At 41.9% G+C, this 21,716-nt stretch overlaps 1 protein-coding gene across 1 annotated transcript in view; it reads left to right on the top strand.

Moving 5' to 3' along the window:
• Nucleotides 1-21,716, top strand: part of Ccny (cyclin Y) — a 131,173-nt gene that overhangs the window by 47,188 nt on the left and 62,269 nt on the right. Inside the window, exon 2 of the mRNA XM_036187776.1 lies at nt 20,535-20,609. Within this exon, the coding sequence (XP_036043669.1) occupies nt 20,535-20,609 (75 nt within the window). The remainder of the gene's footprint in view (nt 1-20,534; nt 20,610-21,716) is intronic.

Below are 21,716 nucleotides of genomic sequence, written 5' to 3'. Positions count from 1 at the left end.
AGTATTCAGATTTCTGAATCTTTCTACTTGATTACTTGAGCTCCAGGATGATCCTCTTTTCTTGCCTGCATTTGTGTAACTTTTTTTGCTGTGACAAGAGAAAAAGCAAATTAAGGAGGAAGAGTTTGTTTTGGCTGACAGTTGGAGGGGATACTCCATCCTGGCAGGAAAGCATAATGGGAGGAGCCTCGGGGGCTAGTCATGGCATCCTCTCAGGAAGCAGGGCGAGTGCTGCTGCTCAGCTCACACTCTCCTTTTATTTATTCCGAGATCCCAGCCTGCGGAATAGTAGGCGGACAGGTGAGGCATGCAGTCTTCAGGGCTCTAAAGCTGTCCTCCTTCTTACGCTGCATTTGCCCCACAGAGCCCAGCAACACAGAACTGCTGTGTCCCACACTCTAGGTTAGTTCCTGAATAAGCCAGGGTTATTGGACAGTTCTAGCTCCCTTGTTAAACAGAAGTCCAAGTGAATATAATCTTATGGAGTAAGCTATTTCTAAAATGTGGACATGATTCTTGGAAATCTAATGCTTAATCTAATTTTGGCCATTTGGTTGAACCTTGCTGGGGAATACTTAGAAATTTTGTCTCCTAATTGTACAGGGTTTAATTTGAATTCTTTAAAAAGCTGTAACTTATTTATTCTGAGCACTTTGACCAATTAAGAATCCCCACTTTAACCATTACTCATTGCTGAAAGAGACTTCTGGCAGAGACTGAGAGCTGTTCTGGTTTTTAGCTACATGTCCATTTGGCAAAATGTCAATTGTAGATTCCTCCAAAGACCTGTGCCATCCTTAGCCATAGGCTTTTGACCAGATCTAAAGTGCAAGGTTTGTATTCACTCCCATGGAGCAGCCTCAGATCTAATCAGAAGGTGCCGTCTGTGCCCCCTCTCCTACAACATTCACGCCACTATTGTACCAGGGGATATACAGTGCTAGGCATTCTCGTCTTCTCGCATGCAGGATCTGTAGTTGAATATGCTCATAGATGAGTTCTTTCTCCACTAACAACCTTCCTATTACCTCTAGCACACTTGCAACAGGTCAGAGTTCTGGGAATGAGTTACTGCTGAGTGTTTGGCCTCAGAGAAGACTTCTCTGGAGACATCACAGAACAGAAGGATGGGGAGAAGTGGAGGGGGGGGGGCATGTCTTAAAGGTACCATTTGTCTATTGCAATCATGGGCACACAGCAGCTATGACTGTGCATGGGAGTTAGAGAAGGGAGGAGGAGGGATGGGAGACATGAGGGTAGGAGGGGGACTAGTTGGGAAGAATGTGGTTAGCAGAAAGTAGAGATGGATGGAAGAGGTTGGGGCATGTAATTACGGTGATTGCATACGGATACTGTCTTGTCTTATACGTTTTCTAATTAGTTAGATACGGGCTGGAGAGATGACTTAAAATTAAGAGCACTTGCTCTTACAGAGGTGTTTATTAAAAATAGGAGAGAAGGCTCAGCAGTCAAGAGCACTTTTTGCTCTCAGGACTTGAGCTTGATTCCTAGCACCCACATAGTGACTCACAACCATCTGTAACTCTAGTTAAGAGGGACCAGGCTTATGTGTGGCACAAAGACCAACATGTCAACAAATACCCATACACATAAAGTAAATAAATACCCCCCCACAAAAAAACAGTAAATAAATAAAAGGAAGGGCTCTCAGGGAAAAGATAAGGCACATCTCAGAGCCTTAATGTGGCTTCCCAAGGGAGAGTCACACTTCAGTGATCTAGTGAGGGCTGTAGATAGGATTTGGAAACATTTGAATTTTGTTGTTCAGAAGATTTCTGAGAGACTCTCCCTCAGTCTGCTTCCTCTTTTGATCTTGGAGACTATAGGGTAGCTTTGTAGGTGTCTCAGATATGGTTATATTCTGATAAAATCAAGAGCTACTACGTTTGCATGAGGCATTAGGGCATGTCCTTAATGATTTCCGGTCAGCTCTTAGGAAGCTGCAGATACACAACTGATGAGGGAGAAAGGCCTTACGTAAATACTGTTTGGGTTAGAATTCTTTTTCTGTTATTTAAAAAAAGTTAATTTTATGTATATGAATGTTTTACCTGCATGTATGTATGTATGCCACATGAGTGCCTAGTTCTCATAGAAGTAAAAAGAGGGTGTTAAATTCCCCTGGAACTAGACTACAGATGGTTGTGAGCTACCATGTGTGTGATGGGGATCAGATTGGTCCTCTGCAAGGGTAGTTAGTGATCTTGACCACTGAGCTATCTCTCCAACCCCTGTGTTGGAATTCTTAACTCTCTACTGGCAAGAGGCTTCCACAAGACCATGGGAGTACTCCTTTCCCTTCCCATGTTCTGTCCTGCCTTGCTTCAGTAAGACTTAAGGATTACCAGATAAAATTTTCTTTAATGTGAACACTGAAACAAGTCCACACTTGGGGTTTCATAAATTTAACTGTGTTGAAATTTAAAATTTGAAATGTTTTCTGAGAAGTAATTCACTAGGGAGAAAGTTCAATATTAAAATGTGGAAAAGCAAGTATTTTAACTGTAAAGGGTAAGAAAGAGCATGAACTCCAATACATTTTCTTTCATTTCAGTATTTTCTTTAGCAGCTCCACCAGGTATAATTTGGAAATCAGAATAAATATTACCTTAAAAGAACTTACATTTTTTAAATCTAATCTCACAGCCAAGAGAAGCAGTGTTCCAAGAGGGTCACAGTTGAGATGTGACCTGGCCTCTGCAGATCCCTCTGGATGCTGGATAGACAGAGTTGTTGTAGGGCGATGTGTCCATTTGCTTTCTTTTGAGATGATATTTCATGTTGTGGTCTTGAATTATTGGACTTACACAATACTGCTACTACTGAGTAGCAGATTTCAAGTGTATAAACATCCTGGTCACTTGGTGGTCCTTGTCAGTGGTTTTATCTGCTCCTTCATTTATCTGAACTGTGGTTGAGTACTATTGGTGGTTTGAACGAGACGGCTGTGTGAGTTGTGTGCATACATTACCACTCACATTTACAGCCCTGTGAGTTGCAGTGTGGCAGGTGGGTTAATGCCTATTAGGTAACTTTCTGTTGTGCTAAAAGCAACTTGGGGAAGAAAGGTTTTTTTTATTTCTTAAAGCTTTCAGGTCACACTGAGGGAAAGTAAAGACAGGAATTCAAAGCAGGAACTGAAGCAGAGGCCATGAAGGACTTCTGCTCACTGGCTTGCTCCTCATGGCTTGCTCAGTCTGCTTTATACTCCTCAGGACCACCTTGCCCAGTGATGACACTGCCTCCAATGAGCTGGGCCCTTCCCCATCAATCATTAATCAAGAAAATGCTCAAATCAAGACTTGCCTGCAGGCAGCTGGATGGAGGCATGTTCTCAACTGAGTCCTCTTCCCAGATAACTCTAGCCTGTGTCCAGTTTTCAAAATCCAGACAAGGATAGTCTTGAACTTGGGATCTTCCTGCCTCAGCACCTCCCAAGTGCTGGAATTATAGGTGTGCACCATCATGCATCATTCATGTCTTGTTTTTCTGTGAAGACTTTTTCCTTAAAAGCCCAGTTTCTTGCTAACTCATCAGTTTCTTAACAGTGCTGAAATACAGACTAATTGGTATCTCGTTTGAGCTGTTTTGAGCCATTTGTTTTGATTTTTGTTTGCCAGACAAGTTATTCTTCTAAAAACATTGCCTGCTAATATTGTATTTGCTTCCGTTGATAGCAGTGACAGGTGTTCACCAAAGGAATTTAAAAATGTCATATAAACACAAAGAAGAAACAAGGATTCACTTGGAACCTTACCCCTCAGATAACTTTAGCAATTTGTGTATCTCCTTCCAGCATAGGCCTTGTTCATAGAGATAGCTGAAATTGTCTTATATTTAGGAAGTTTGTATTTCTTCACTTGATACCTTCTTCAAACCATCATACAATCACATTAGATTTCCTTTCTTTAGAACCCAGTAGATGTGCATTCACATTTGGCTTCTCATACCATGTGGCTGGTGACATTGCATACTACTCCTTGTCTCCACTTTCATCTGTAACAGTTACAGAAATACTTTGTTTCTTTGTTTGTTTTTTCATCATTAAGTTTTTATTACCTTCTAAGGAACCCCAAATAGATCGGACACATATCTTGCTGTTAGGATTTTGAGCAAAGGAAAATTTAAATGGTAGTTAAGTGGAGTTCTTAGAAAAACAAAGTGCCTTTCTGTCTGTGTGTCTGTCTGTCTTTGTTTTTCTTTCTTTCAAACAGGCATTTGGATTTATAAAATACCAGTTTTTACTTTTGAATGTTTAGAATTTTAGGATTATTTAATAATTGCCAATAGGAGACTCTTAAATAAATAACGTGTTCTTCATGGAATAAAAGGAATGGAATTCTATTGTGTTCTCTTAAACCAGTTTTGAGAAACCCAAATGAAGTTGCTTCCTGTTTGCCATGGTATTTCTTACCACCATTAGAAGAGTTGATAGTTAATTTAGCTGCTGGGGAAGGGCAGTCCCTTCTGAAATCAGCTTGGTCTGGTGTCAGCATCCCCTTTCCTGTATACTGCTTAAAAATTAATTACCTACAGACATTGCTGGGGAATGGTGCTCCATGTATCCCAGGAGTTCTTGTACATACATATACAGTCTTGACTTTGTCCTTACCTCCAGACCCAGGCTCAGACTTTCTGGAAAGGCTCATCTGGTCTGTTGCAGCTGCTCACCTCTGATTGAGAAGCAATCATGGATTGAGGGACAGGAGGAAGGGGCCTGCCTGCTGCTTAAGTGTCATTCACAAAACCAGTGGGGTCTGGATCATCTCTTGCTCCAGACCTTCCTCCTCACTTTACCTATTGATGACTTGCTCCTAGGACCTCAGGACAAGCTTTGAAATTTCTGCAACACAGGTCACACTAGTGACAGCAGAGGCTTTTAAGCGCAGAGGTGTTAGAACAATTGAAGAACAGTCATTGTCTCTGAACAGATGGATGTGAGACTTCACACATCCACAGCACAAATAATGGAGCCTGGAGTAGATTCCAGGGATGCAGAAAGAGCTAGGTACTGTAGTCCCTACATGTCTTCACTCCTATTCACGTTGCCACCCTTTGTGACCGATGCTCTTTAATTATGCTGTTAGTGCTTCCTCATCTCACAGATCACCTCAGATGAAACACAGATGTGGAGTCCATGTGGCGGTGCCATTTTAAGCCCTCTCTTCCCCTACATCTCTGTGTAGCAGTGCTCCCATGCAGTGAGCCAGTTTCAGGGTGGGTGCCCTTATTCCTATTGTGTTTCTAAGGTACTGAGGCTTTCACAATCCATGTGATTTATTTTTTCAGCAGAATTCTACAATTGCAGATGGAGAGTTCATTCTGTAAATGAGCACTTCTGATCATGCAGGCTCCTTTAAGGAGCTAGAATGGTTCCAGGGAGTCTCTACGGTGTTGACAGGTGTCTGGGTTGCTTGTTGTGAATATAGCCTTGTTTTACCACGTTTAAGAATGAAGCCATTGTAAGCCAGGAACAAGTTGGCTTTTACACTGTTGTTAGCCAAGCAGAAGCGGCCTTCTTTGGAAATACTTTCAATGTGGACGAGACAGTGACAAGACTGACAAGAGCTTTCCCAGATGTTGGGTGTTTGGCATCACGGGGTGACACAGAGTGTCTTCTCTGTGTCTGTCTACACTGAGTGCACTTCTTGTTTTCTTCATTACAATACTGTTTGAATTTGGCCTTAGTGTAGCATTAGACTTCCAGTGAAAAGGCTAGAGTGTCTTAGTTGGCCAAACTGTTTACCTTTTTTTCCCTTCCAGAATAAAATGTGTTTCTCTGGAAAGAAAGCCTGTGATTAAAGATGGTAATCCTTAAGAGAACACCAATACAGTAAAAACATTTCCATTTACAGGTTAGATAAGGTGAGGAAGTGTTAAAGAGTTGGACCTACTGTTAAATAATAGTTTAGAAATTTGGAGAAAGCATATTGGATTATTAGGGTATAACTCAGGGATATGAAGGTCAGGAGGACAGCACTACCTGGGCCTGTATGGATTGCCGGCCAGGCTTGGGCTGGGCCGGCACAGATCTCTAAGGCAAACACTTCTGAGGAAGGTGGTGCAGAAGCTACATGTCAGCTGAGCTGGCCAGGCGAGGTAATGCTGAGCTTTAGACTCTGCAGTTTCTAGCAAAGGTGTTGGAAGAGAGCTGGAGTAGCAGAAAGGAACTCAGGAAGCACAGTGTGGAAAGCGGAAACCCTTTCTCCATAGACCTAGCTAGTGTGGACAAACCTTAGGGGGCTTAGTATAGAGCATGGTAAGTGGTAGTGCTGCAAGGCTGCTTTTATGAATGAAATTTAATTAAAACAAATCCACACTTGTTCATTTAGATGTTACTTTTGTGCTGAGTGCAGATTGAATAGTCACAATGAAGGTTATGTTCCACAAAGCCCAAAATGTGGCCTGACCCTCCATGGAGAAAGGTTGCTGGCCATGAGTAAGTGCATCAGTTTTGGATGGATATGTGTGTGTGTGTTTGTGTGCTGTGGGGGGAAAGAAAGCTTCTGATATTATGGCTCAAAGCAGTGTGATCATTAAAGAATATTTCCTTGCTACATGGCTTATAAAGCCACTGCTTACACACCTGATATATAATGACATTATATCATTGCTTCATCTGGCTCATAGTGATGATGGGGAATAATGAAGGCAGTGACTTTGCTTATGTACTTAAGGAAGTCTACTGATAGTACCTGACTGTTGTTGAGTACTAAACAGACAAGTATTAAGGAGAGGAGAGAGGAAAACTTAAAAGAAAGTATAGTACTGCATACCCAAGGATGGAGGAGAATCTTGGAAAAATCAGGGTAACAATTTGAGGAGTGGTCAGTATTTTCCTGGAATGAATTTTTTTTAAGTTTTATTTATTTTTAATTTTTTATTAAAAATTCATACACTATATTCTGATCACACACACACACCCGTCTCCTCCATCAAACCCCATGTTCTTTTTCTCTCTTTATTTAGGAAATAAACAGGCAAGTAAAAAAAAAAAAAAAACCCAAAAAAGCAAAAACCAGGAAGGCCATAAAAGCACAAAATTGGAAACCATAATGTATAAGCAAAAGACCAGTAAGATACAAAAAAAAAAAAAAAAAAAAAAAAGAAGGGGAAAAAAGGCTAAACAAAGCAATATGATGCAAAACTACAAAAACACCATTGAGTTCTTTTTTTGTGTGGGCATGGGGCTACCCTTAGGTGTTGTGGTTTCTATACTCAGCCAGACTCCATTGGGGATGACTAGTTTTTCCTTGGGAAACAGTTGTCAATTGGAGATAGTTTCTTGGTTAGGGGTGTCCAGTTCTCACTCTCAGCACTGGTACCCCATCTGTCTTAGACCTGTGCAGGCCCTGTAAATGCAGCCACAGTCTGGTGTCTGTCTGTCCTTGTGTCTGGAAGGCACTGTTTCCTATTGTCATTCTCCCCTCTGACTTGTAGTCTTCCTGCCTCCCCTTCTGCGTAGCTCCCTGAGCCCTGAGGGAGGGAACTGAGGAAGACTTTCTGTTTAGGACTGAATAGCTCAGGTTCTTTCACTCTCTGCACATTGCCCAGTTGTGGGTCTCTGTATCAGTGCCCATCTTTTACAAGAGGAAGCTTCTCTGATGATGGCTGAGTAAGTCACTGATCTATGGGTATAGAAGAATGTCATTAGGAGTCTTTTTATTGCTGTGTTCCTTTAGCAGAACAGTAGTATTTGGTTTCCCCTAAGCCATGGTCTGCCTAGTGTCGGGTTCTGGGCCACCTGAGCGTATAGGACTTGTGAGTATAGCATAATTTGTGGAGCTGGAGTGAGAATATGCATGCTCAGTCTCCTACAATTTGTGGATTTGGGTAAACACTATAGATTTGAGTTTGCTTCCTTAGTGACCTACTTATTATTTATTCATTTATCTGCAAATAAATTTGTGTTTTGAAGATCTAGGCATCCAACTTTGCCCTTACACATGCTAAGCAAACACTGTCACTGGTCTGCATTCCAAGTCCAAATGCAGATAATGTTAGTATACATGAAGTTCTTAGAATAGTGCCTGACATATAACCACTGTGCCTTGGGTATTATTATTGATAGTGTTGATAGAACAAGCACAGTCTCACCTTAAAGGGAATAGCTTATCCTGACCAAAAAGGACTTACCATAACCAGGGAATGCAGGTTGAGATTCCCTCCAATTATGTATCCCAACAAAGTAATAGAGTCTGTTGAAGTTTTTATAGTAACAGAAGAAAGAAAGTCATAAATTAAGACACTTTTCCAATACATTGGTGGTAACATTAAGTGGTCTGGTTAAAAGTAAATTAGGATGTTCCAGCTATCGGGCTAAAATGTTGTCTGCTGCTATTCTTAGCCACGAAGGTTTCTGGAAACGGAGGTTTGGTTTGGTTTATTTTTTGTTTTGTTTTGTTTTGTTTTTTTTCACTTTCTGTCTGTTTTGTCTTTGTTGTTTTGTTTCATTTTGTTTTTTCAATACAGGATTTCCCTGTGTAGCCCTGGTTGCCCTGGAATTTGCTCTGTGGACCAGTCTGGCCTCAAATTCAGAGAGATCTGCCTCCCCAGTGCTGGGATTAAAGGACTATGCCACACCACCAGGCTGAAACTAGGCTTTTTAATTAATACTACTTTCAAAATGTCTTATCTGTTAGTCACAGGATATTTGGTCAGATATAGAGGTGGGTAAGGAATGGCTATTTGGGAGGCCAACATGGCCCAAGATAAAATGTGACTGGGCTCAGACTTGGAGCACTTTAGTCTCTATGGTCACTCGGTGTAATCAGTCGATCAGCCTGGCAGAAAGTTCAGCAGAAAATGCTGAACTTCAGGTACAGTCCCCTCTGCTACCCAGACATAATGTTTTGTGCATTTGACCCTTTCACAGGGGTCACCTAAGACCATCGGAAAACACAAATATTTACATTACAATTCCTTACAGTAGCAAAATTACAGTTACAAAGTAGCAGTGAAATAATTTTATGGTTGGGGGTCACCATAACATGAGGAACTGTATTAAAGTGTCATAGCATTAGGAAGGTTGAGAACTCCTGCATTAAAATCTACTAGCCATATGATCCAGATCTGATTTCCTTGTATATTATTTCATCCTCTGTATTTGATATAATGTGGCACATATGTAGAATTAATTATCAGTACAGGCTTAAAGGAATAGGTATTGAACTATTATTGATCTGCATGCATGTGTGCTACCTGGGTAGGCCTGAAGTCGATGTTAGAGTGCTTTCCTCTACCTCTCTCCTTATTTTTTCAAGATGGGATCTCTCATTGAACCTGGAATTCTTGGATCGGGCTAGGCTAGCTGGCCTGTGAATGCCTAGGGTCTGCCTAGCTGTATATCCTCAGTGCTACAATGACATGCACGCTATCATCCCTAGCTTTTACATGGACACTAGGAATCTGAACTGGGGTCCTCATGCTTGCCCAGCTAGCACTTTTATCTCCTGTGCCATCCACCCAGACCCATGAGACTATTGATTTTGAGATTTTGATGTCTTTGTCAGGTAATTGGGGGAAGCTGAGAAATAGTGTGAGAGCTCAGGAGAGGTTGATACTGGCCCAGACTTTGAGGAGGTTGTTGGCATACTAGGGCTACCAAGAGTCCTAGGTAAGGTCACCAAGCAGACAAGAAAGGTGGGGTAAGAGGGACTTGTAGTCTGAGAGAAGTCTAAAGTGCTGAGTGAGGAGACAGGAAACATCCAGGTGTGTGTACAGGAGAAGCAGTGTTTTCCTCTAGCTATGTACAGCTGCATGGGGCAGATGTAGCAGAGTTCTCAGACACAAGAACTTGGACTCTGGAGGTAGCTATGAATGAATGTGTTAGTGAGGTTTAAGGAGACACACTAGATACAGAGAGCATCACACGGGTGTTTAACTGAGAGGTGAGTGAAGAGTATGGAGTCCAAAACAAATTAGATTTAACCTTCTCTGAGGTTTGCCAGAAAGCTCTTGGGAGAGGGGTGGAGCATGGGGGTGAATGGGCACCTCAAAAGGCTGTTCTAATGAGCTATCAGCTCTGAATTGGTGAAGAGGTAGGCAAGGACATAACAATGTGATATGGCAGCAAAGTAGTAGGATCCGTGTTCTGGTGGTCCTTCTCTGAGGTTCTTGCCACCAAGAAGGGTTCAGCTGTGGAATGACTGGGGGAGGGAGTATTAGTGTTTGCATAGACTGTGCCAGTTGTGTGCTACTGACCTAAAAGTGTGAAATCACAATTCTCTACTATGTGTTTAAGCCATGCCTTACACCTAATGTGAATAAGTGTTTTCTCAAGAGGATTATATGATATAAACGTGTCTTTCTTAGTGTCAAAGAGATTATTGATAAAGACTTGGCCACTGCAAATTGAATTGACATGTTTTTATATAAATTGCAAAATTATCTTCTGTCCTTTCCATTTTTAGGCAGAAGTGAAGTCAAAATGGGGTGGGAGAGAAACAAGATTTGATTAAATGTCTGCATGTAGTTCTTCTATTTGGCAGGGCCTTAGAGCTCTACATGGTGTGTGTGTGTGTGTGTGTGTGTGTGTGTGTGTGTGTGTGTGTGTTGTGTGTGTGTGTGTGTGTGTGTGTGTGTGTATACGCATGCACTTAGCAGAAAGTTGCAAACCTCATTATATTTCTCAGATCAGAATGAATGATTAATTTTCCATTTTCTTAAAATGACCATTGACCAGTATTGTAGTGGGTAGCCATCCCAGCATTGGCCTGGAAGTTCCAACCCCCACTGAGGCTTCTGTAATGGTCACGCCCACAAGGCGGGGCAGAGGAGGAAGCGGAAGACGAAGGATCGGGAAGAGCTCTGTCTCTTGGTTCCCGGGCTCTGGACGCTGGAGGTAGACCTAGCAGAGTTCTCCAGAGAACACTACCGGACTGCGCTATACCCTTGCCAGACCCTGTAACCTACCCCTTCATTTGTTAAGTTACCCCACAAAATAAACCTCCCTTTTAACTACATGGAGTGGCCTTAATAATTTAACCAATACAGTATGGTGTCTTTGAAACCAGAGTATAGATAAACTAAAACCTGAGCTGAAAGCATGAAGCCAGGACATTTTCCAGGGCACAGTTGATTTGGCTCCTCTAGTGTTCACCGTCCTGTGAGGTTGAGCTGTGTGGCACTCAGTAGGTAGTTGGAGAAATAAAATCTCCCCCTGTGGATTGAGAGTAGGCACCACCTCACCTGGAGCTTCTAAGGCCAGAACAAGCAAGGTTAGGCCTGGTATCTGGAGCAAGCAGGGGACTCTTGGCTTTCACCCCCTAATAACAGTGCAGCTGTTAGTGACTTCATGAACCGAGAAACTAGGTAAGCGGAAGTGATCCAGGTGCTCCTTCTCTCCAGCCAGCCCTTGCTTGGTGTGGCTTGTGGCAGTACTTGACATACATTTGTTTAAGACCAGAGTGATAGCGATGTGGGGACTAGTAGTATCCTCTCTTCACCTCCTTCGTGATTTATTCCAGCTTTACATCCTAAGGAGGTTTTTGAAGACAGTCTTCCATTCTTTAATAGTTTGAATAATAACATATAGTAACATCGTCTTATTTCTAGTGTACTAAGTTTCTTCTTTCTACATGAATTAAGGATAGTGTGGCTGTAGGTTGGAGCTGCAGCTCTTGGCAGCAGGGTCAAAATGTCCTGCTTGACATTTGCTGCCTTCCTGCTCAGGCCCAGAACAATGGTGCAGTTCTGCAGCTAGTTGGCTCTACAGCTGATTTTGGTGGTCTGTATTTAAAGTTGTAGATCATTCATTACTAGGCTGTAGAAATAAGAAATGGAGACCTACCTACCACTCACATGTCGGGCCACCTTTTCTATTCCTCCTAAGTCAGTGGTAATACTGGTTTGGTGTTTATAAACCAACATAATCCTGCTTATAGGGTAGAATTGTTCTTGTTCAGAGGTAAATGTAACCTTCAGTTGCTTAGTTTTTAATGTTCTGACTAGTACCCTCCTCCTCTTTCATTCCTTCTAATTCAGTGGTTCTCAACCTTCATACTGCTGTGACCTTTAATATAGTTCCTCATGTGGTGATTCCCTGATCAAAATTATTTTTGTTGCTATTTCATAGCTGTAAATTTGCTACTGTTATGAATTGTAATGTAAATGTCTGTGTTTTCCAATGGTCTTAGGCAAGCCCTGGGAAAGGGTCTTTATCCTTGCCAGCAGAGAAACCATTCCAGATGACTTTGTCCCAGAGAACATCCAAGGAAAGAGTCATTGTCATCAAGTGCTGAGCCTTTCTAAGTGTAGGTTTGCCAAAAGCTGGATGGACTTCACCTTGACTGAACCTTGAACACCCCTGAGGCACTGTGACACAAGCAGGGACCAGAGTAGGTGGGGTATTATAAAGAGATAAGACATCTCTTCTTGGCTTGTGTCTCTGTGCAGCCTGGACCAGAGCCTGATGTGGGCACACTTGTATGCTTGGTTGGAACAAAAATAATTAAAATGAGGCTTCTGTGATGCTGGGTTAATTGCCTTATCATTGGTTCAGCCATGCAAATGAGATGGAGTGTTTAAACACTGTGTTTAGGTTATTTCAGGTCATGCTTTAAATTTTTGATAGTAGGATGCTAGCACACACATTTCTTTGGTCTTGAGTGAAACTATTCTACATGCCAATCTTCCCCATCCGGCGGCCTAGCCCCTTCCCTGTAGAATGTGACAGACGTGACTGAGGTCTGATCAGTCCTGCCTTATATCATTTCATCATTAGTTGTACTTCTCATTTCCTCTTGTCTAAGGTGATCCTCAGCAGTTGCATTTTTCTCTGTTGCCACTTTCTCCAGAACCAGAATGTATGTGGGGTGGCTTTGCAGTTAGAGAATGAGATAGGAAGTTAAAATTTAGAGAGAGAAATTCAAATCTAGAATTAAAGTGTTTATCTTGTCTGAAAGTGAGTGAAATTCTGGTAGTTGATTACCTCACTTGCTTACATGACTAGATTTGGTTGTCAGAAAACCTAGAAGGGATCTAAATGACATTTCTGGTTGCAAATAATCTTAAGGTTGTGGAGTTTAAAATAGCTATAGGAACAGAGTATGTTCTGTTCGCCTTGTCACGTATTAACATTGTGCCTCTGATTCAGAGAGATAGCATTTCGTGATCCTCTGAAAATCCTGGGGAAGTGCGTCAGTGTCCTGGTCAGAGTTCCTGTTAGCTGTCCTGCCAAGGTTGCTTGTACTGACTCCACTGTTTGTCCTGAACTGTGTGTTTTCCCGGGGTTTGATGTGATGCCTGTTGATAATCTTGAGTTTCTGTAGGTGTTTCCTCTTGCATTCTCAGAGATAACTTCCTGTTCCATAGCTGTGACTGCAGTTCTCTGCCCCCTCCCATCTCCCTGTGCTTTGATCCTAGAGTCCTTATCATCTCTGGTGACATGTCTCCTTTCTGTCTAGTGGGTCTTTGTCCTTTGACCTTGATACTCCTGGTCATTTGTTGACATGCCTTGGCTGCACATCTTCCCTGTGTCCTGCAGTCCTGGATGCTGGAATTCAACTCAAGGGGGCCTTCCTTGCTTGCAGTTTTTTCTAATGTGCCAGGAAATTGCTTTTAGCTAGGTTGTAAGATACCTCATTTCATCCCTATATTGAATCCTACATGTTTGTTGTTCATACAAACTTGGACTTTTAATTTTCATTATTATATTTATTTTTTCTCACCTTTCCTTCCCTCTTCCCCTTGCCGTGTGTGTGTGTGTGTGTGTGTGTGTGTGTGTGTGTGTGTGTGTGTGTGTGTGTTTCTGTGTGGTGCTCGTGTAGAAAACTGAAGAACTTAAGGGTTGCTTCTCTCCCTCCACCCTGTGGATTACAGGGTTCAAAATCAGATCGCCAGGCTTGGTTGGGGGCAATTATCTTCACCCACTGAGCCATTTCACTGTCCCCTGTCTAGTCTTTTTTTTTAACTCCTTCATAAGAGGCTCAGTTATATGAGATGCATGCTATTCTAGTTAGGGGTGTTTTTTTTTGTTTTTGTTTTGCCTTTGCTGTGATGAAACACCATGACCAAAAGCAACTTGGGGACAGAGGGTTTATTTGGCTTACATTTCCACATCATTGTTAATATCAAAGGAAGTCAGGATAGGAATTCAAACAGGGCAGGAACTTGAAGGCAGGATGTGATACAGAGGCCATGGAGGGATGCTTCTTACTGGCTTGCCCCTCTTGGCTTGCCCAGGTTGCTTTCTTATAGAACCTAGAACCAGTCCAGGGATGGCATCACTCACAATGGTCTGGGCCTTCCCCCATCAATCACTAATTAAGAAAATGTCCTATAGTCTTCCTACAGCAGATCATATGAAGATACTTTTTAAATTGAGGTTCTTTCTTCTTATATGACTTTAGCTTTTGTCAGGTTGACATAAAACTATCCAGTATACATGCAAACATTATAAGTTAAAAAATATCAGATTGCTCCCAAAACAAAACTCCCAAGAAAATCCTAAATGTAGAAATGGAAGTTAGATTTTTTTTTTAAATTCTTTACCCCTGTTAATTTAACTATTTAAGTTTTTAGTTTCCTTTTCTCGTCTAGTTTGAGGACAATCCGATGAGCAGGAGGTATTCCCTATGAGTTCTTTAAGGGAAATTTGCCAGTAGTGACACCTTCTTCTCTTAGAAAGGAAAAGTGGCACTAGGTGTTTTCCTGGGGTGGGTAGTTCTTGTGTGCTTGTCCCTGACCACTGTAGAGTATAGTAGTCTGGGGCAGGGAGAGGCGGTGGTGGACCTAGTCAGTGCCCATTCTTGTCCACTGCTGGGTTCTTGAAGACAGTTGGAGTAAACAGGCATCACTAGAAGGTTAGAGGGAGAGGATCAGATGTGGGGACATGTCTTAAAGCTGACTTCCAAGCTCTGTTATCATTGAATTTTATAAAGTGGTCTACAAATGGGCCTACGAGGATGTTCAGAAGCAGAGAAGTTTGGCTGATTGCTAGCCAACACAGTACCTTTTATTAAGAATCATCCCTCAGTATCTTAGGGACCCTTTAGGGAACCCTCAGGACCACTGGCATCTTCACTGCCCTCTCTCTGTATATGTTTATGAAAGAATGGGCTTTCTAGGGTTTTCCAATAGAAACTCACTATTGTTATTCAGACATCCCTGCTTAGCTACTATACTTGTTCCCGGTGTAGTTAGCTGTCTGAATATGTACACAAGAAAACCTTTCTGTAGACTCCTCCTTCCCTCCTGCTGCTGCTCCTGTGCTCCACAATATAGCCACAGTCCATAATGCGTGCATGCACGCGCGCGCACACACACACACACACACACACACACACACACACACACACTTATACTTTATTCCACAATTCCCTTATAGAGTTGGAACATTTGCCCAACAGGTGTCCAGACTCTTAAGAACTCAGTACAGAGGTCTCATCATACTCCTGGAAGTCATGAGTATGTCTCAGCTATAAATGCCAGTGATTGATAGGCTTATAATGTAATAAGATGGTGGGGTTCTCTTCCAGTAAAAAAGTAACATCGTGATGCCTTTATATCCACAGACACAACATTTTTTTTTTCCCCCTGAATAGTCTTCTTTGTGGGGCTGGTTTGAATTCTTCTGCTGTATAGGGGCCTATTCTTTCTGGTTCATTTGTTAACATGGTTTCACTGAGGTTTCCCTAACTTGTTGTCTCCTTTCCCAGTAACCCTTTGTGTCCCATTATTATCTGAAACACACACATGTGCCCACACACCCACCAGGATGTTCTATGAGAAGCTCTGGAAGCCATGAAACTGGGGAGCAGGGCTATGTTGAGGTCAGAACCAAGATGAGCCCTGTTTTGCCAGAGGAAGCGGCATTTGGCAATGCCAGTCAGGCCTGAGTTGTGTGATGCAGTAGTTGTTTTGCTTGCTGTACGTGGTCTGGTGACATGAGCTACAGTTGGAGTCTGACAGCTTCCCCAGTGGAGGGCAGAGGAGCCCTTTCAGAGCAGAGGGGTGATGGACTGAGGGACTGCCCTCCACTCTAGAGTACAGAAACACCAGCTTTGTGCTCCACCCCCCACTTCTTCCCTTCGTCTATGGGAGTCCATCTGAGGTACCATGTAGCTTATGGGCTCCCGTTTACCAGGTGCGCCCTGTGGCCACTTATGTAGTCCAGGGTCACGGTCAGGGAAGGATTAGGCAGGTCTTCCTACCTCAGCTTCAGTTATGACAGGCCCCATCTCCCAGGGTTTATAGATTTTCTTAACATTAGCCATTAAGCAGGCACCCATAGAAGAATTTCTAAACGGTCTTATTAAGTAAAAAACATGGAGCCAGACATAGGGGTGAGAGATCAGGGAAAATAGGGACAGCCACCAGCCAGCCTCACCTCACCAATGCTGCAGCTTCCAAAGAGAGCTTCTTCCTGTATACTCATGTTTGTATGCCTTTTCTGTTCTCTTCTCTCATTGGCTCTCTCAGGCCAGCTACATCACCTCCTCTTCCTGCCCAGTTCTGTCACTTCTGTCTGTCTGTACAGACCTCCAGACCTTTGTGGTTGGTACTGGGATTAAAGGCTCTATTCCCTAGTGTGGCCTTGAACTCAGAGATTCAGACAGATTCCTGCCTGCCAGGTGATAGGATTAAAGGCGTGTGCTAACACTGCATGGCTTTTGTTTACTATAGTGGCTGGCTATTTCCTCTGATTCTCAGCTAAAATTTTATTGGGAGACACAGTATATTGGGGGACATAATACATCACCACATTTCCCCTTTTTTTGTCTAAAAAATTTAAAAAAACATTAGAAAGTTATAACTAATATAAGAAAAACTATATACAATTAGTACAATAACTATATACAATGCATACAAGCAATAAACACATCAACTATGTCTAGTCCATTTGTATTTGACAAATTCAGAGAAAATACTTCATTATCTGTCCTATTTTGGTGAGTCCAAAATGTGCCTAATTCAGTTTCTATCCTAACATATTACTAATAGAAAACTATCTTATGAAGTCTTTCAAATTTATACACTTTACACCTCTTAGTGAGTTTCTTTTCTGAAATTTCTTAACAAGGAAAACTGTAACTACAACTATCTAATCTTCAACTCCCTCAGAGACCTGAGAAGGAAATAATATTACCTAGTAAAACAGGAAGTACAAACAAGCAACTTCCAAAAAATGAGTTATGACAGAAACAGTCAGCCGCCTGGACATTCACCCGAGGTTTCTCTGCAGTGTTGGGGCATCATCTTCAGCCCATAGGCTTAGCGTATCTGACAGACTCATTTGTGAAGCAGGATGTACACAAGGCCTACAACTGGACCCCACATTTGGTGTGAGTATTCCATGTACCAGATAAACTTGAATTCTGCCAGTGTCCTGTCATAATTCAGGATTTTAAATTCTGGAAATTGCTTCCCATTCTTCTTGGCTTGTGGGTGTCTTCATCTCCTTTATGAAATGCCAGTCTACCATTGAGAGGCCAGACTCCATCAGCCTAGTTACTCTTCCAAGAACAACTGCTCCAGCTACTGTTCCACTGCACACCAGGAGCCATCTGCCTACTGCCTGTTTAGCTACCTTTGAAGGAAGGGGCACTGTACCTTTTCTGGATTGCAAAGCCACTCAGCAATGGTGCCATATTGTCCTGGCCTCAAAGGACACCTGTTGCCAAAGCCGCAATCGCATTTGTCTCGGCAAGGATCAGCAGTCTCCACGCCCCCTCTCCGTGTGTGTGTGTGTGTGTGTGTGTGTGTGTGTGTGTGTGTGTGTGTGTGTGTGTGTCCCCATCCGTCCATCCTGCTTGTCCATTTTGGACAGCATACTGTCATCTGTTGATGTGAGGGCACTTTCTTGCCCAGTGGCTAACTTTTGCCACAATGAAAGTTAACTCCATATGCATTTTCTTCAATGCCCGCATTTTTTCTGAAGTAGATTGCTGCTGCCAGGAGCCAACATGTCTCTTAGTCATAGAAAAGAAAAAAATAACTATGTTATTAAGCATTTTAAATGCCATATTCTGTAGAGCTCTGAAGGGTTTGAAGATGACCTGTCTATCTAAAATGTATCTCTGCTTGATCTTCACAACATACCTAATATGACTACTAACTCATTTCTCTGTACCCTAATAGTTGATAGTAATAGCTTTCAAGGACTAGCAAATTGCATTACATTGTAAAATGAACTACAATATCTTGAACAAGATTAGAAAGATAGGTACAGTATTTTCTAACAATCGTCTCAAATTTGTATAAAAATCCAATTCAATGTGAAATATTTAAAACTACTAGATTCAATAATCTACCTTCTTATCTATATCAGATATATCTATTTATCTATTACAACTATGTATAGTAACTTCTGATCTTAGCCATGTGTGATTAGCGCATAAACTTTAAGTAATACACATTTGTTACCATTCTCTCCCTTTTTTAAAAGTAGCAAGATCCTAACTTAAATAGGAAACCTCATAGAGTATCTTACATCAGGTCTCTATTTAGTTCAAGTTAAAGCAAGTTTGAGAGATTGTGTCTTGCTTTCCTATCTTCCCATTGAGCCTCCCTTCAAGGCATTTACCTATGAAACTACAGTGTACCGAAACAGAAGTTAGAGTGTCTGAAAGACAGACCATATTGCCTAAGAATCTGTCAGTGACTTTTTTCTTTTATTTGTTTTCATTTGTGTGTGTAGTATGTATATGTGTGTTCACATGTATGTGAGCACTGTTGTATGTGCAGGTGTGCATATGCATGGGTGTATTGTCTGGGCAGTTGCAAATGTGTGTGCCCTGTTCCTTGATCTTGTTCTTGGAGACAGGCTCTTTCAGTCAACCCTGTAGCTCACTGATAAACTCTGTCTCCTCCTCCAGAAACTGAAATTACAGGTGAGTCACCATGCTTACTTAGCATTTAGGTGGGTTCTGAGGCTTCAAACTATAGCCCCTTTGATTGCCAAGCAAGCAGTGTAACTACAGAGACATTGGTCTCCTCAGACTTTTTTTTTTTTTTTAACAAATTGGATGAGCAGTTAGAAACTGTGCATGTGTAAGAACTTGCCTCCTGTTCATGTTTGCCCAGAACACGTCAGCTCCTGTGTGAATAAGCATTTAGTGTCGTCTCCATCATCTTTTTGACCAGCCTGCTTTGCTCTCCTTTATTCTCTAGCTCATTGGCTGTTAAAGACAGAGACAGGCACTGTTTTTATTGGTGTTGATAGGGTTCTTGGAAACTTTTTGGAATAATTTAATCACAAATAGTTTCTTTCTGCTACTATAAGTGGAGCTGAATACCATTCAGGCTTTCTAGAAATTTTTATTTTCTTTCTGCCGAATTTACTTCTGCTTGGATTACCCATTCATTCCTGACCCCCCTGCCCTCCCAGTCAGGCTGTTCTTTTGTTATTGTTTAACATAAACTAGTTCTCTAGTGGAATACTAAGTTGTTGAGCTAAGTATAGAAGCCCCTGATCCTTGGAGATTGTTCTAAGGCCGGGACTGCAAAACCAGTCCCCATAGGAATGGGAAGGCAGAAGAGAGGCTGGAGCAAGGGACTTGTAGTCCCTGTCACATCTGAAGGGCCTAATGCGTCCAGATGGTTTGATTCTCTACAGAAGCGGAAACTCTGTGTGTGTGTGTGTGTGTGTGTGTGTGTCTGTCTGTCTGTCTGTGTCTGTGTGTGTCTTGTCTGGCTCTCTCCTCTCTCTTTTCTCTCTCCTCTCTCTGTCTCTGTCTCTGTCTCTCTCTCTCTCTCTCTCTCTCTCTCTGCACTCGTGCGTGTGTGCTTGAGCAATCTTTTGATTGCTATATGTTGACCTAAGTTTTCTTTCAAGTATGGATCAGATAGTACACCTGCCATGCCCGCCTGCATCAGAGTCCCACGTGACCTATACACAGTTTTGTCTTTTGAACACTATCAATGAGCACATGCCCTGACACAGGTATAGAGCTTACACAGAATTGTGTGTAGTAGTAGTAGTCTGCCCCACCGTTTGGTGGCCTCTCTTGGTGCAGAGCAGATTTTTCAAAGGATGGAGTTTCAGGCTGCTAGATCTCTTGTGGAGCATCTCTGATATGCCCCCTGTGGGGGCCCACAGGGGCTCCCTAAGGCCTTCTTCAAGGTCAGAAAGTCTGAGTTTGCTTTGCCCAGCAGGGCTGCATAGTGGGATGATTTGGCTAAGGGTGTAGTTACTGGGTGTTTTGAAGGGTCTACACTTGTTGGTACTTTATACCTCGACCTCAAAATGTGGAGGTCTTTTGCCCCTCCCGTTGCTGGTGTATAAAAAGCCCAGAGTGATTAAACTTGGGCACTACATCTATATTTCTATCTAATACTTCCTCATTCCTCTCTTCTCCCTCCAAGAACCCTTTGACAGGTCTACACCCTTCACCGTGTTTTCAACAGCAGTGTTGTTAATGGAACCCAAAGATCTTCTCACACAGAAACTGGCTTCCATGGTCATTGAATGTGTTAACATTAAGATTGAGAAATTGGAAACTAATCATGGTTCTATAGTTATCGACTTGTTATTTCTTTTATTTATTTAGTTTCTCTTTTTTTCTTTAAAGATTTGAATATGGAATTCAATCCTTCCGACCATCCTCGGGCCAGCACAATATTCCTCAGCAAATCTCAGACAGATGGTAAGCTACTAATTCATTTGCTTTAAAAATATTATTAGCCTAAAGGTGGACACTGCTAGGATTTGATTTTTCAGTGTATGCTAGAGTTCCCTTTAGTGACCATGGAGTACTGTCTGTAATGGTGATTAACTTTGTTTATTCCTGGGTAATGAGTTTCATTTTCTGAATTTCTCATTTGAAGCACCTGTCTCCATTTTGCCAGTTAGCTGGGTTACCTCTGCATGTATTCCATAGTGGGAGTTAATTGGTCAGAAATTTCCCTTTTGGTCCTAAAGTTTAAGACATGATCTTTATGTAAATTCTCAAAGATCAGATGTGTTCACTAGTCAGACAGTAAGGAAAACAAAACAAAAAATCTAAGCAATTGAAAGCCAATTAACTGTCTGTTTTTTCACTCAAGAGCTCAATTGAACCTACACATGAGTGCAGATATATTTATTTATCTGTCGATTTATTTATTCAGTCATTCATTCATTTATTTATTCAAGCCAAACTTTGAGAAACTAGCTCATCCTACAGATGTTAGAACCCTTGCAGTCTATTCCAGGTATATGTAGAATTTCCCCCACAGCGTGGTATTATCTCTCCTTAGCCTCAGTTTACCTAACTGTTCTCTAGCCATTGGCTTCAAAGGAGAGGGAAGATAAATAATGCAAACCCAGTTTTCATAAATCTTCCTTGACACCGAAGAGTAAGGCATAATGACAAGGTGACTAGGGTTATGTCTGACAAAGGAGAGCCTGCAGATTCCACCCTTGACTCTGGACAGATTGATGGTTCTAATTTAGATCCTAAAGAGACTACAAAGAAGATAAACATGTCTATGACAGTAGTTCATGTGTAAGAATTGAAAATGCCTCAGTAATGCTTGGTGCCAGCTTTGGCAGGCTACAGTATTGATGCAATATGAATGGTTTTCAAGGAGGCCACTTGAAGTCTTTGGCACAGTTTAAAAAAAAGGGGGGGGATCCTCCAAGAGTAAGAAGAGAAAAATGAGTAAGTACCAAATACTTATGAAGGAAGCTTTGAATATACTAGGTTAATAAAGTCTACCCAAAACTTTTTATGTAATAAATGGGAAGCTGCTGAGAAAGGGTAGGAAATTAT

The sequence above is a fragment of the Onychomys torridus genome, chromosome 5 (assembly GCF_903995425.1).
Source record: "Onychomys torridus chromosome 5, mOncTor1.1, whole genome shotgun sequence".
In the NCBI taxonomy this organism is placed as follows: domain Eukaryota; kingdom Metazoa; phylum Chordata; class Mammalia; order Rodentia; family Cricetidae; genus Onychomys; species Onychomys torridus.
This window is presented reverse-complemented; position numbering and strand designations above follow the sequence as displayed.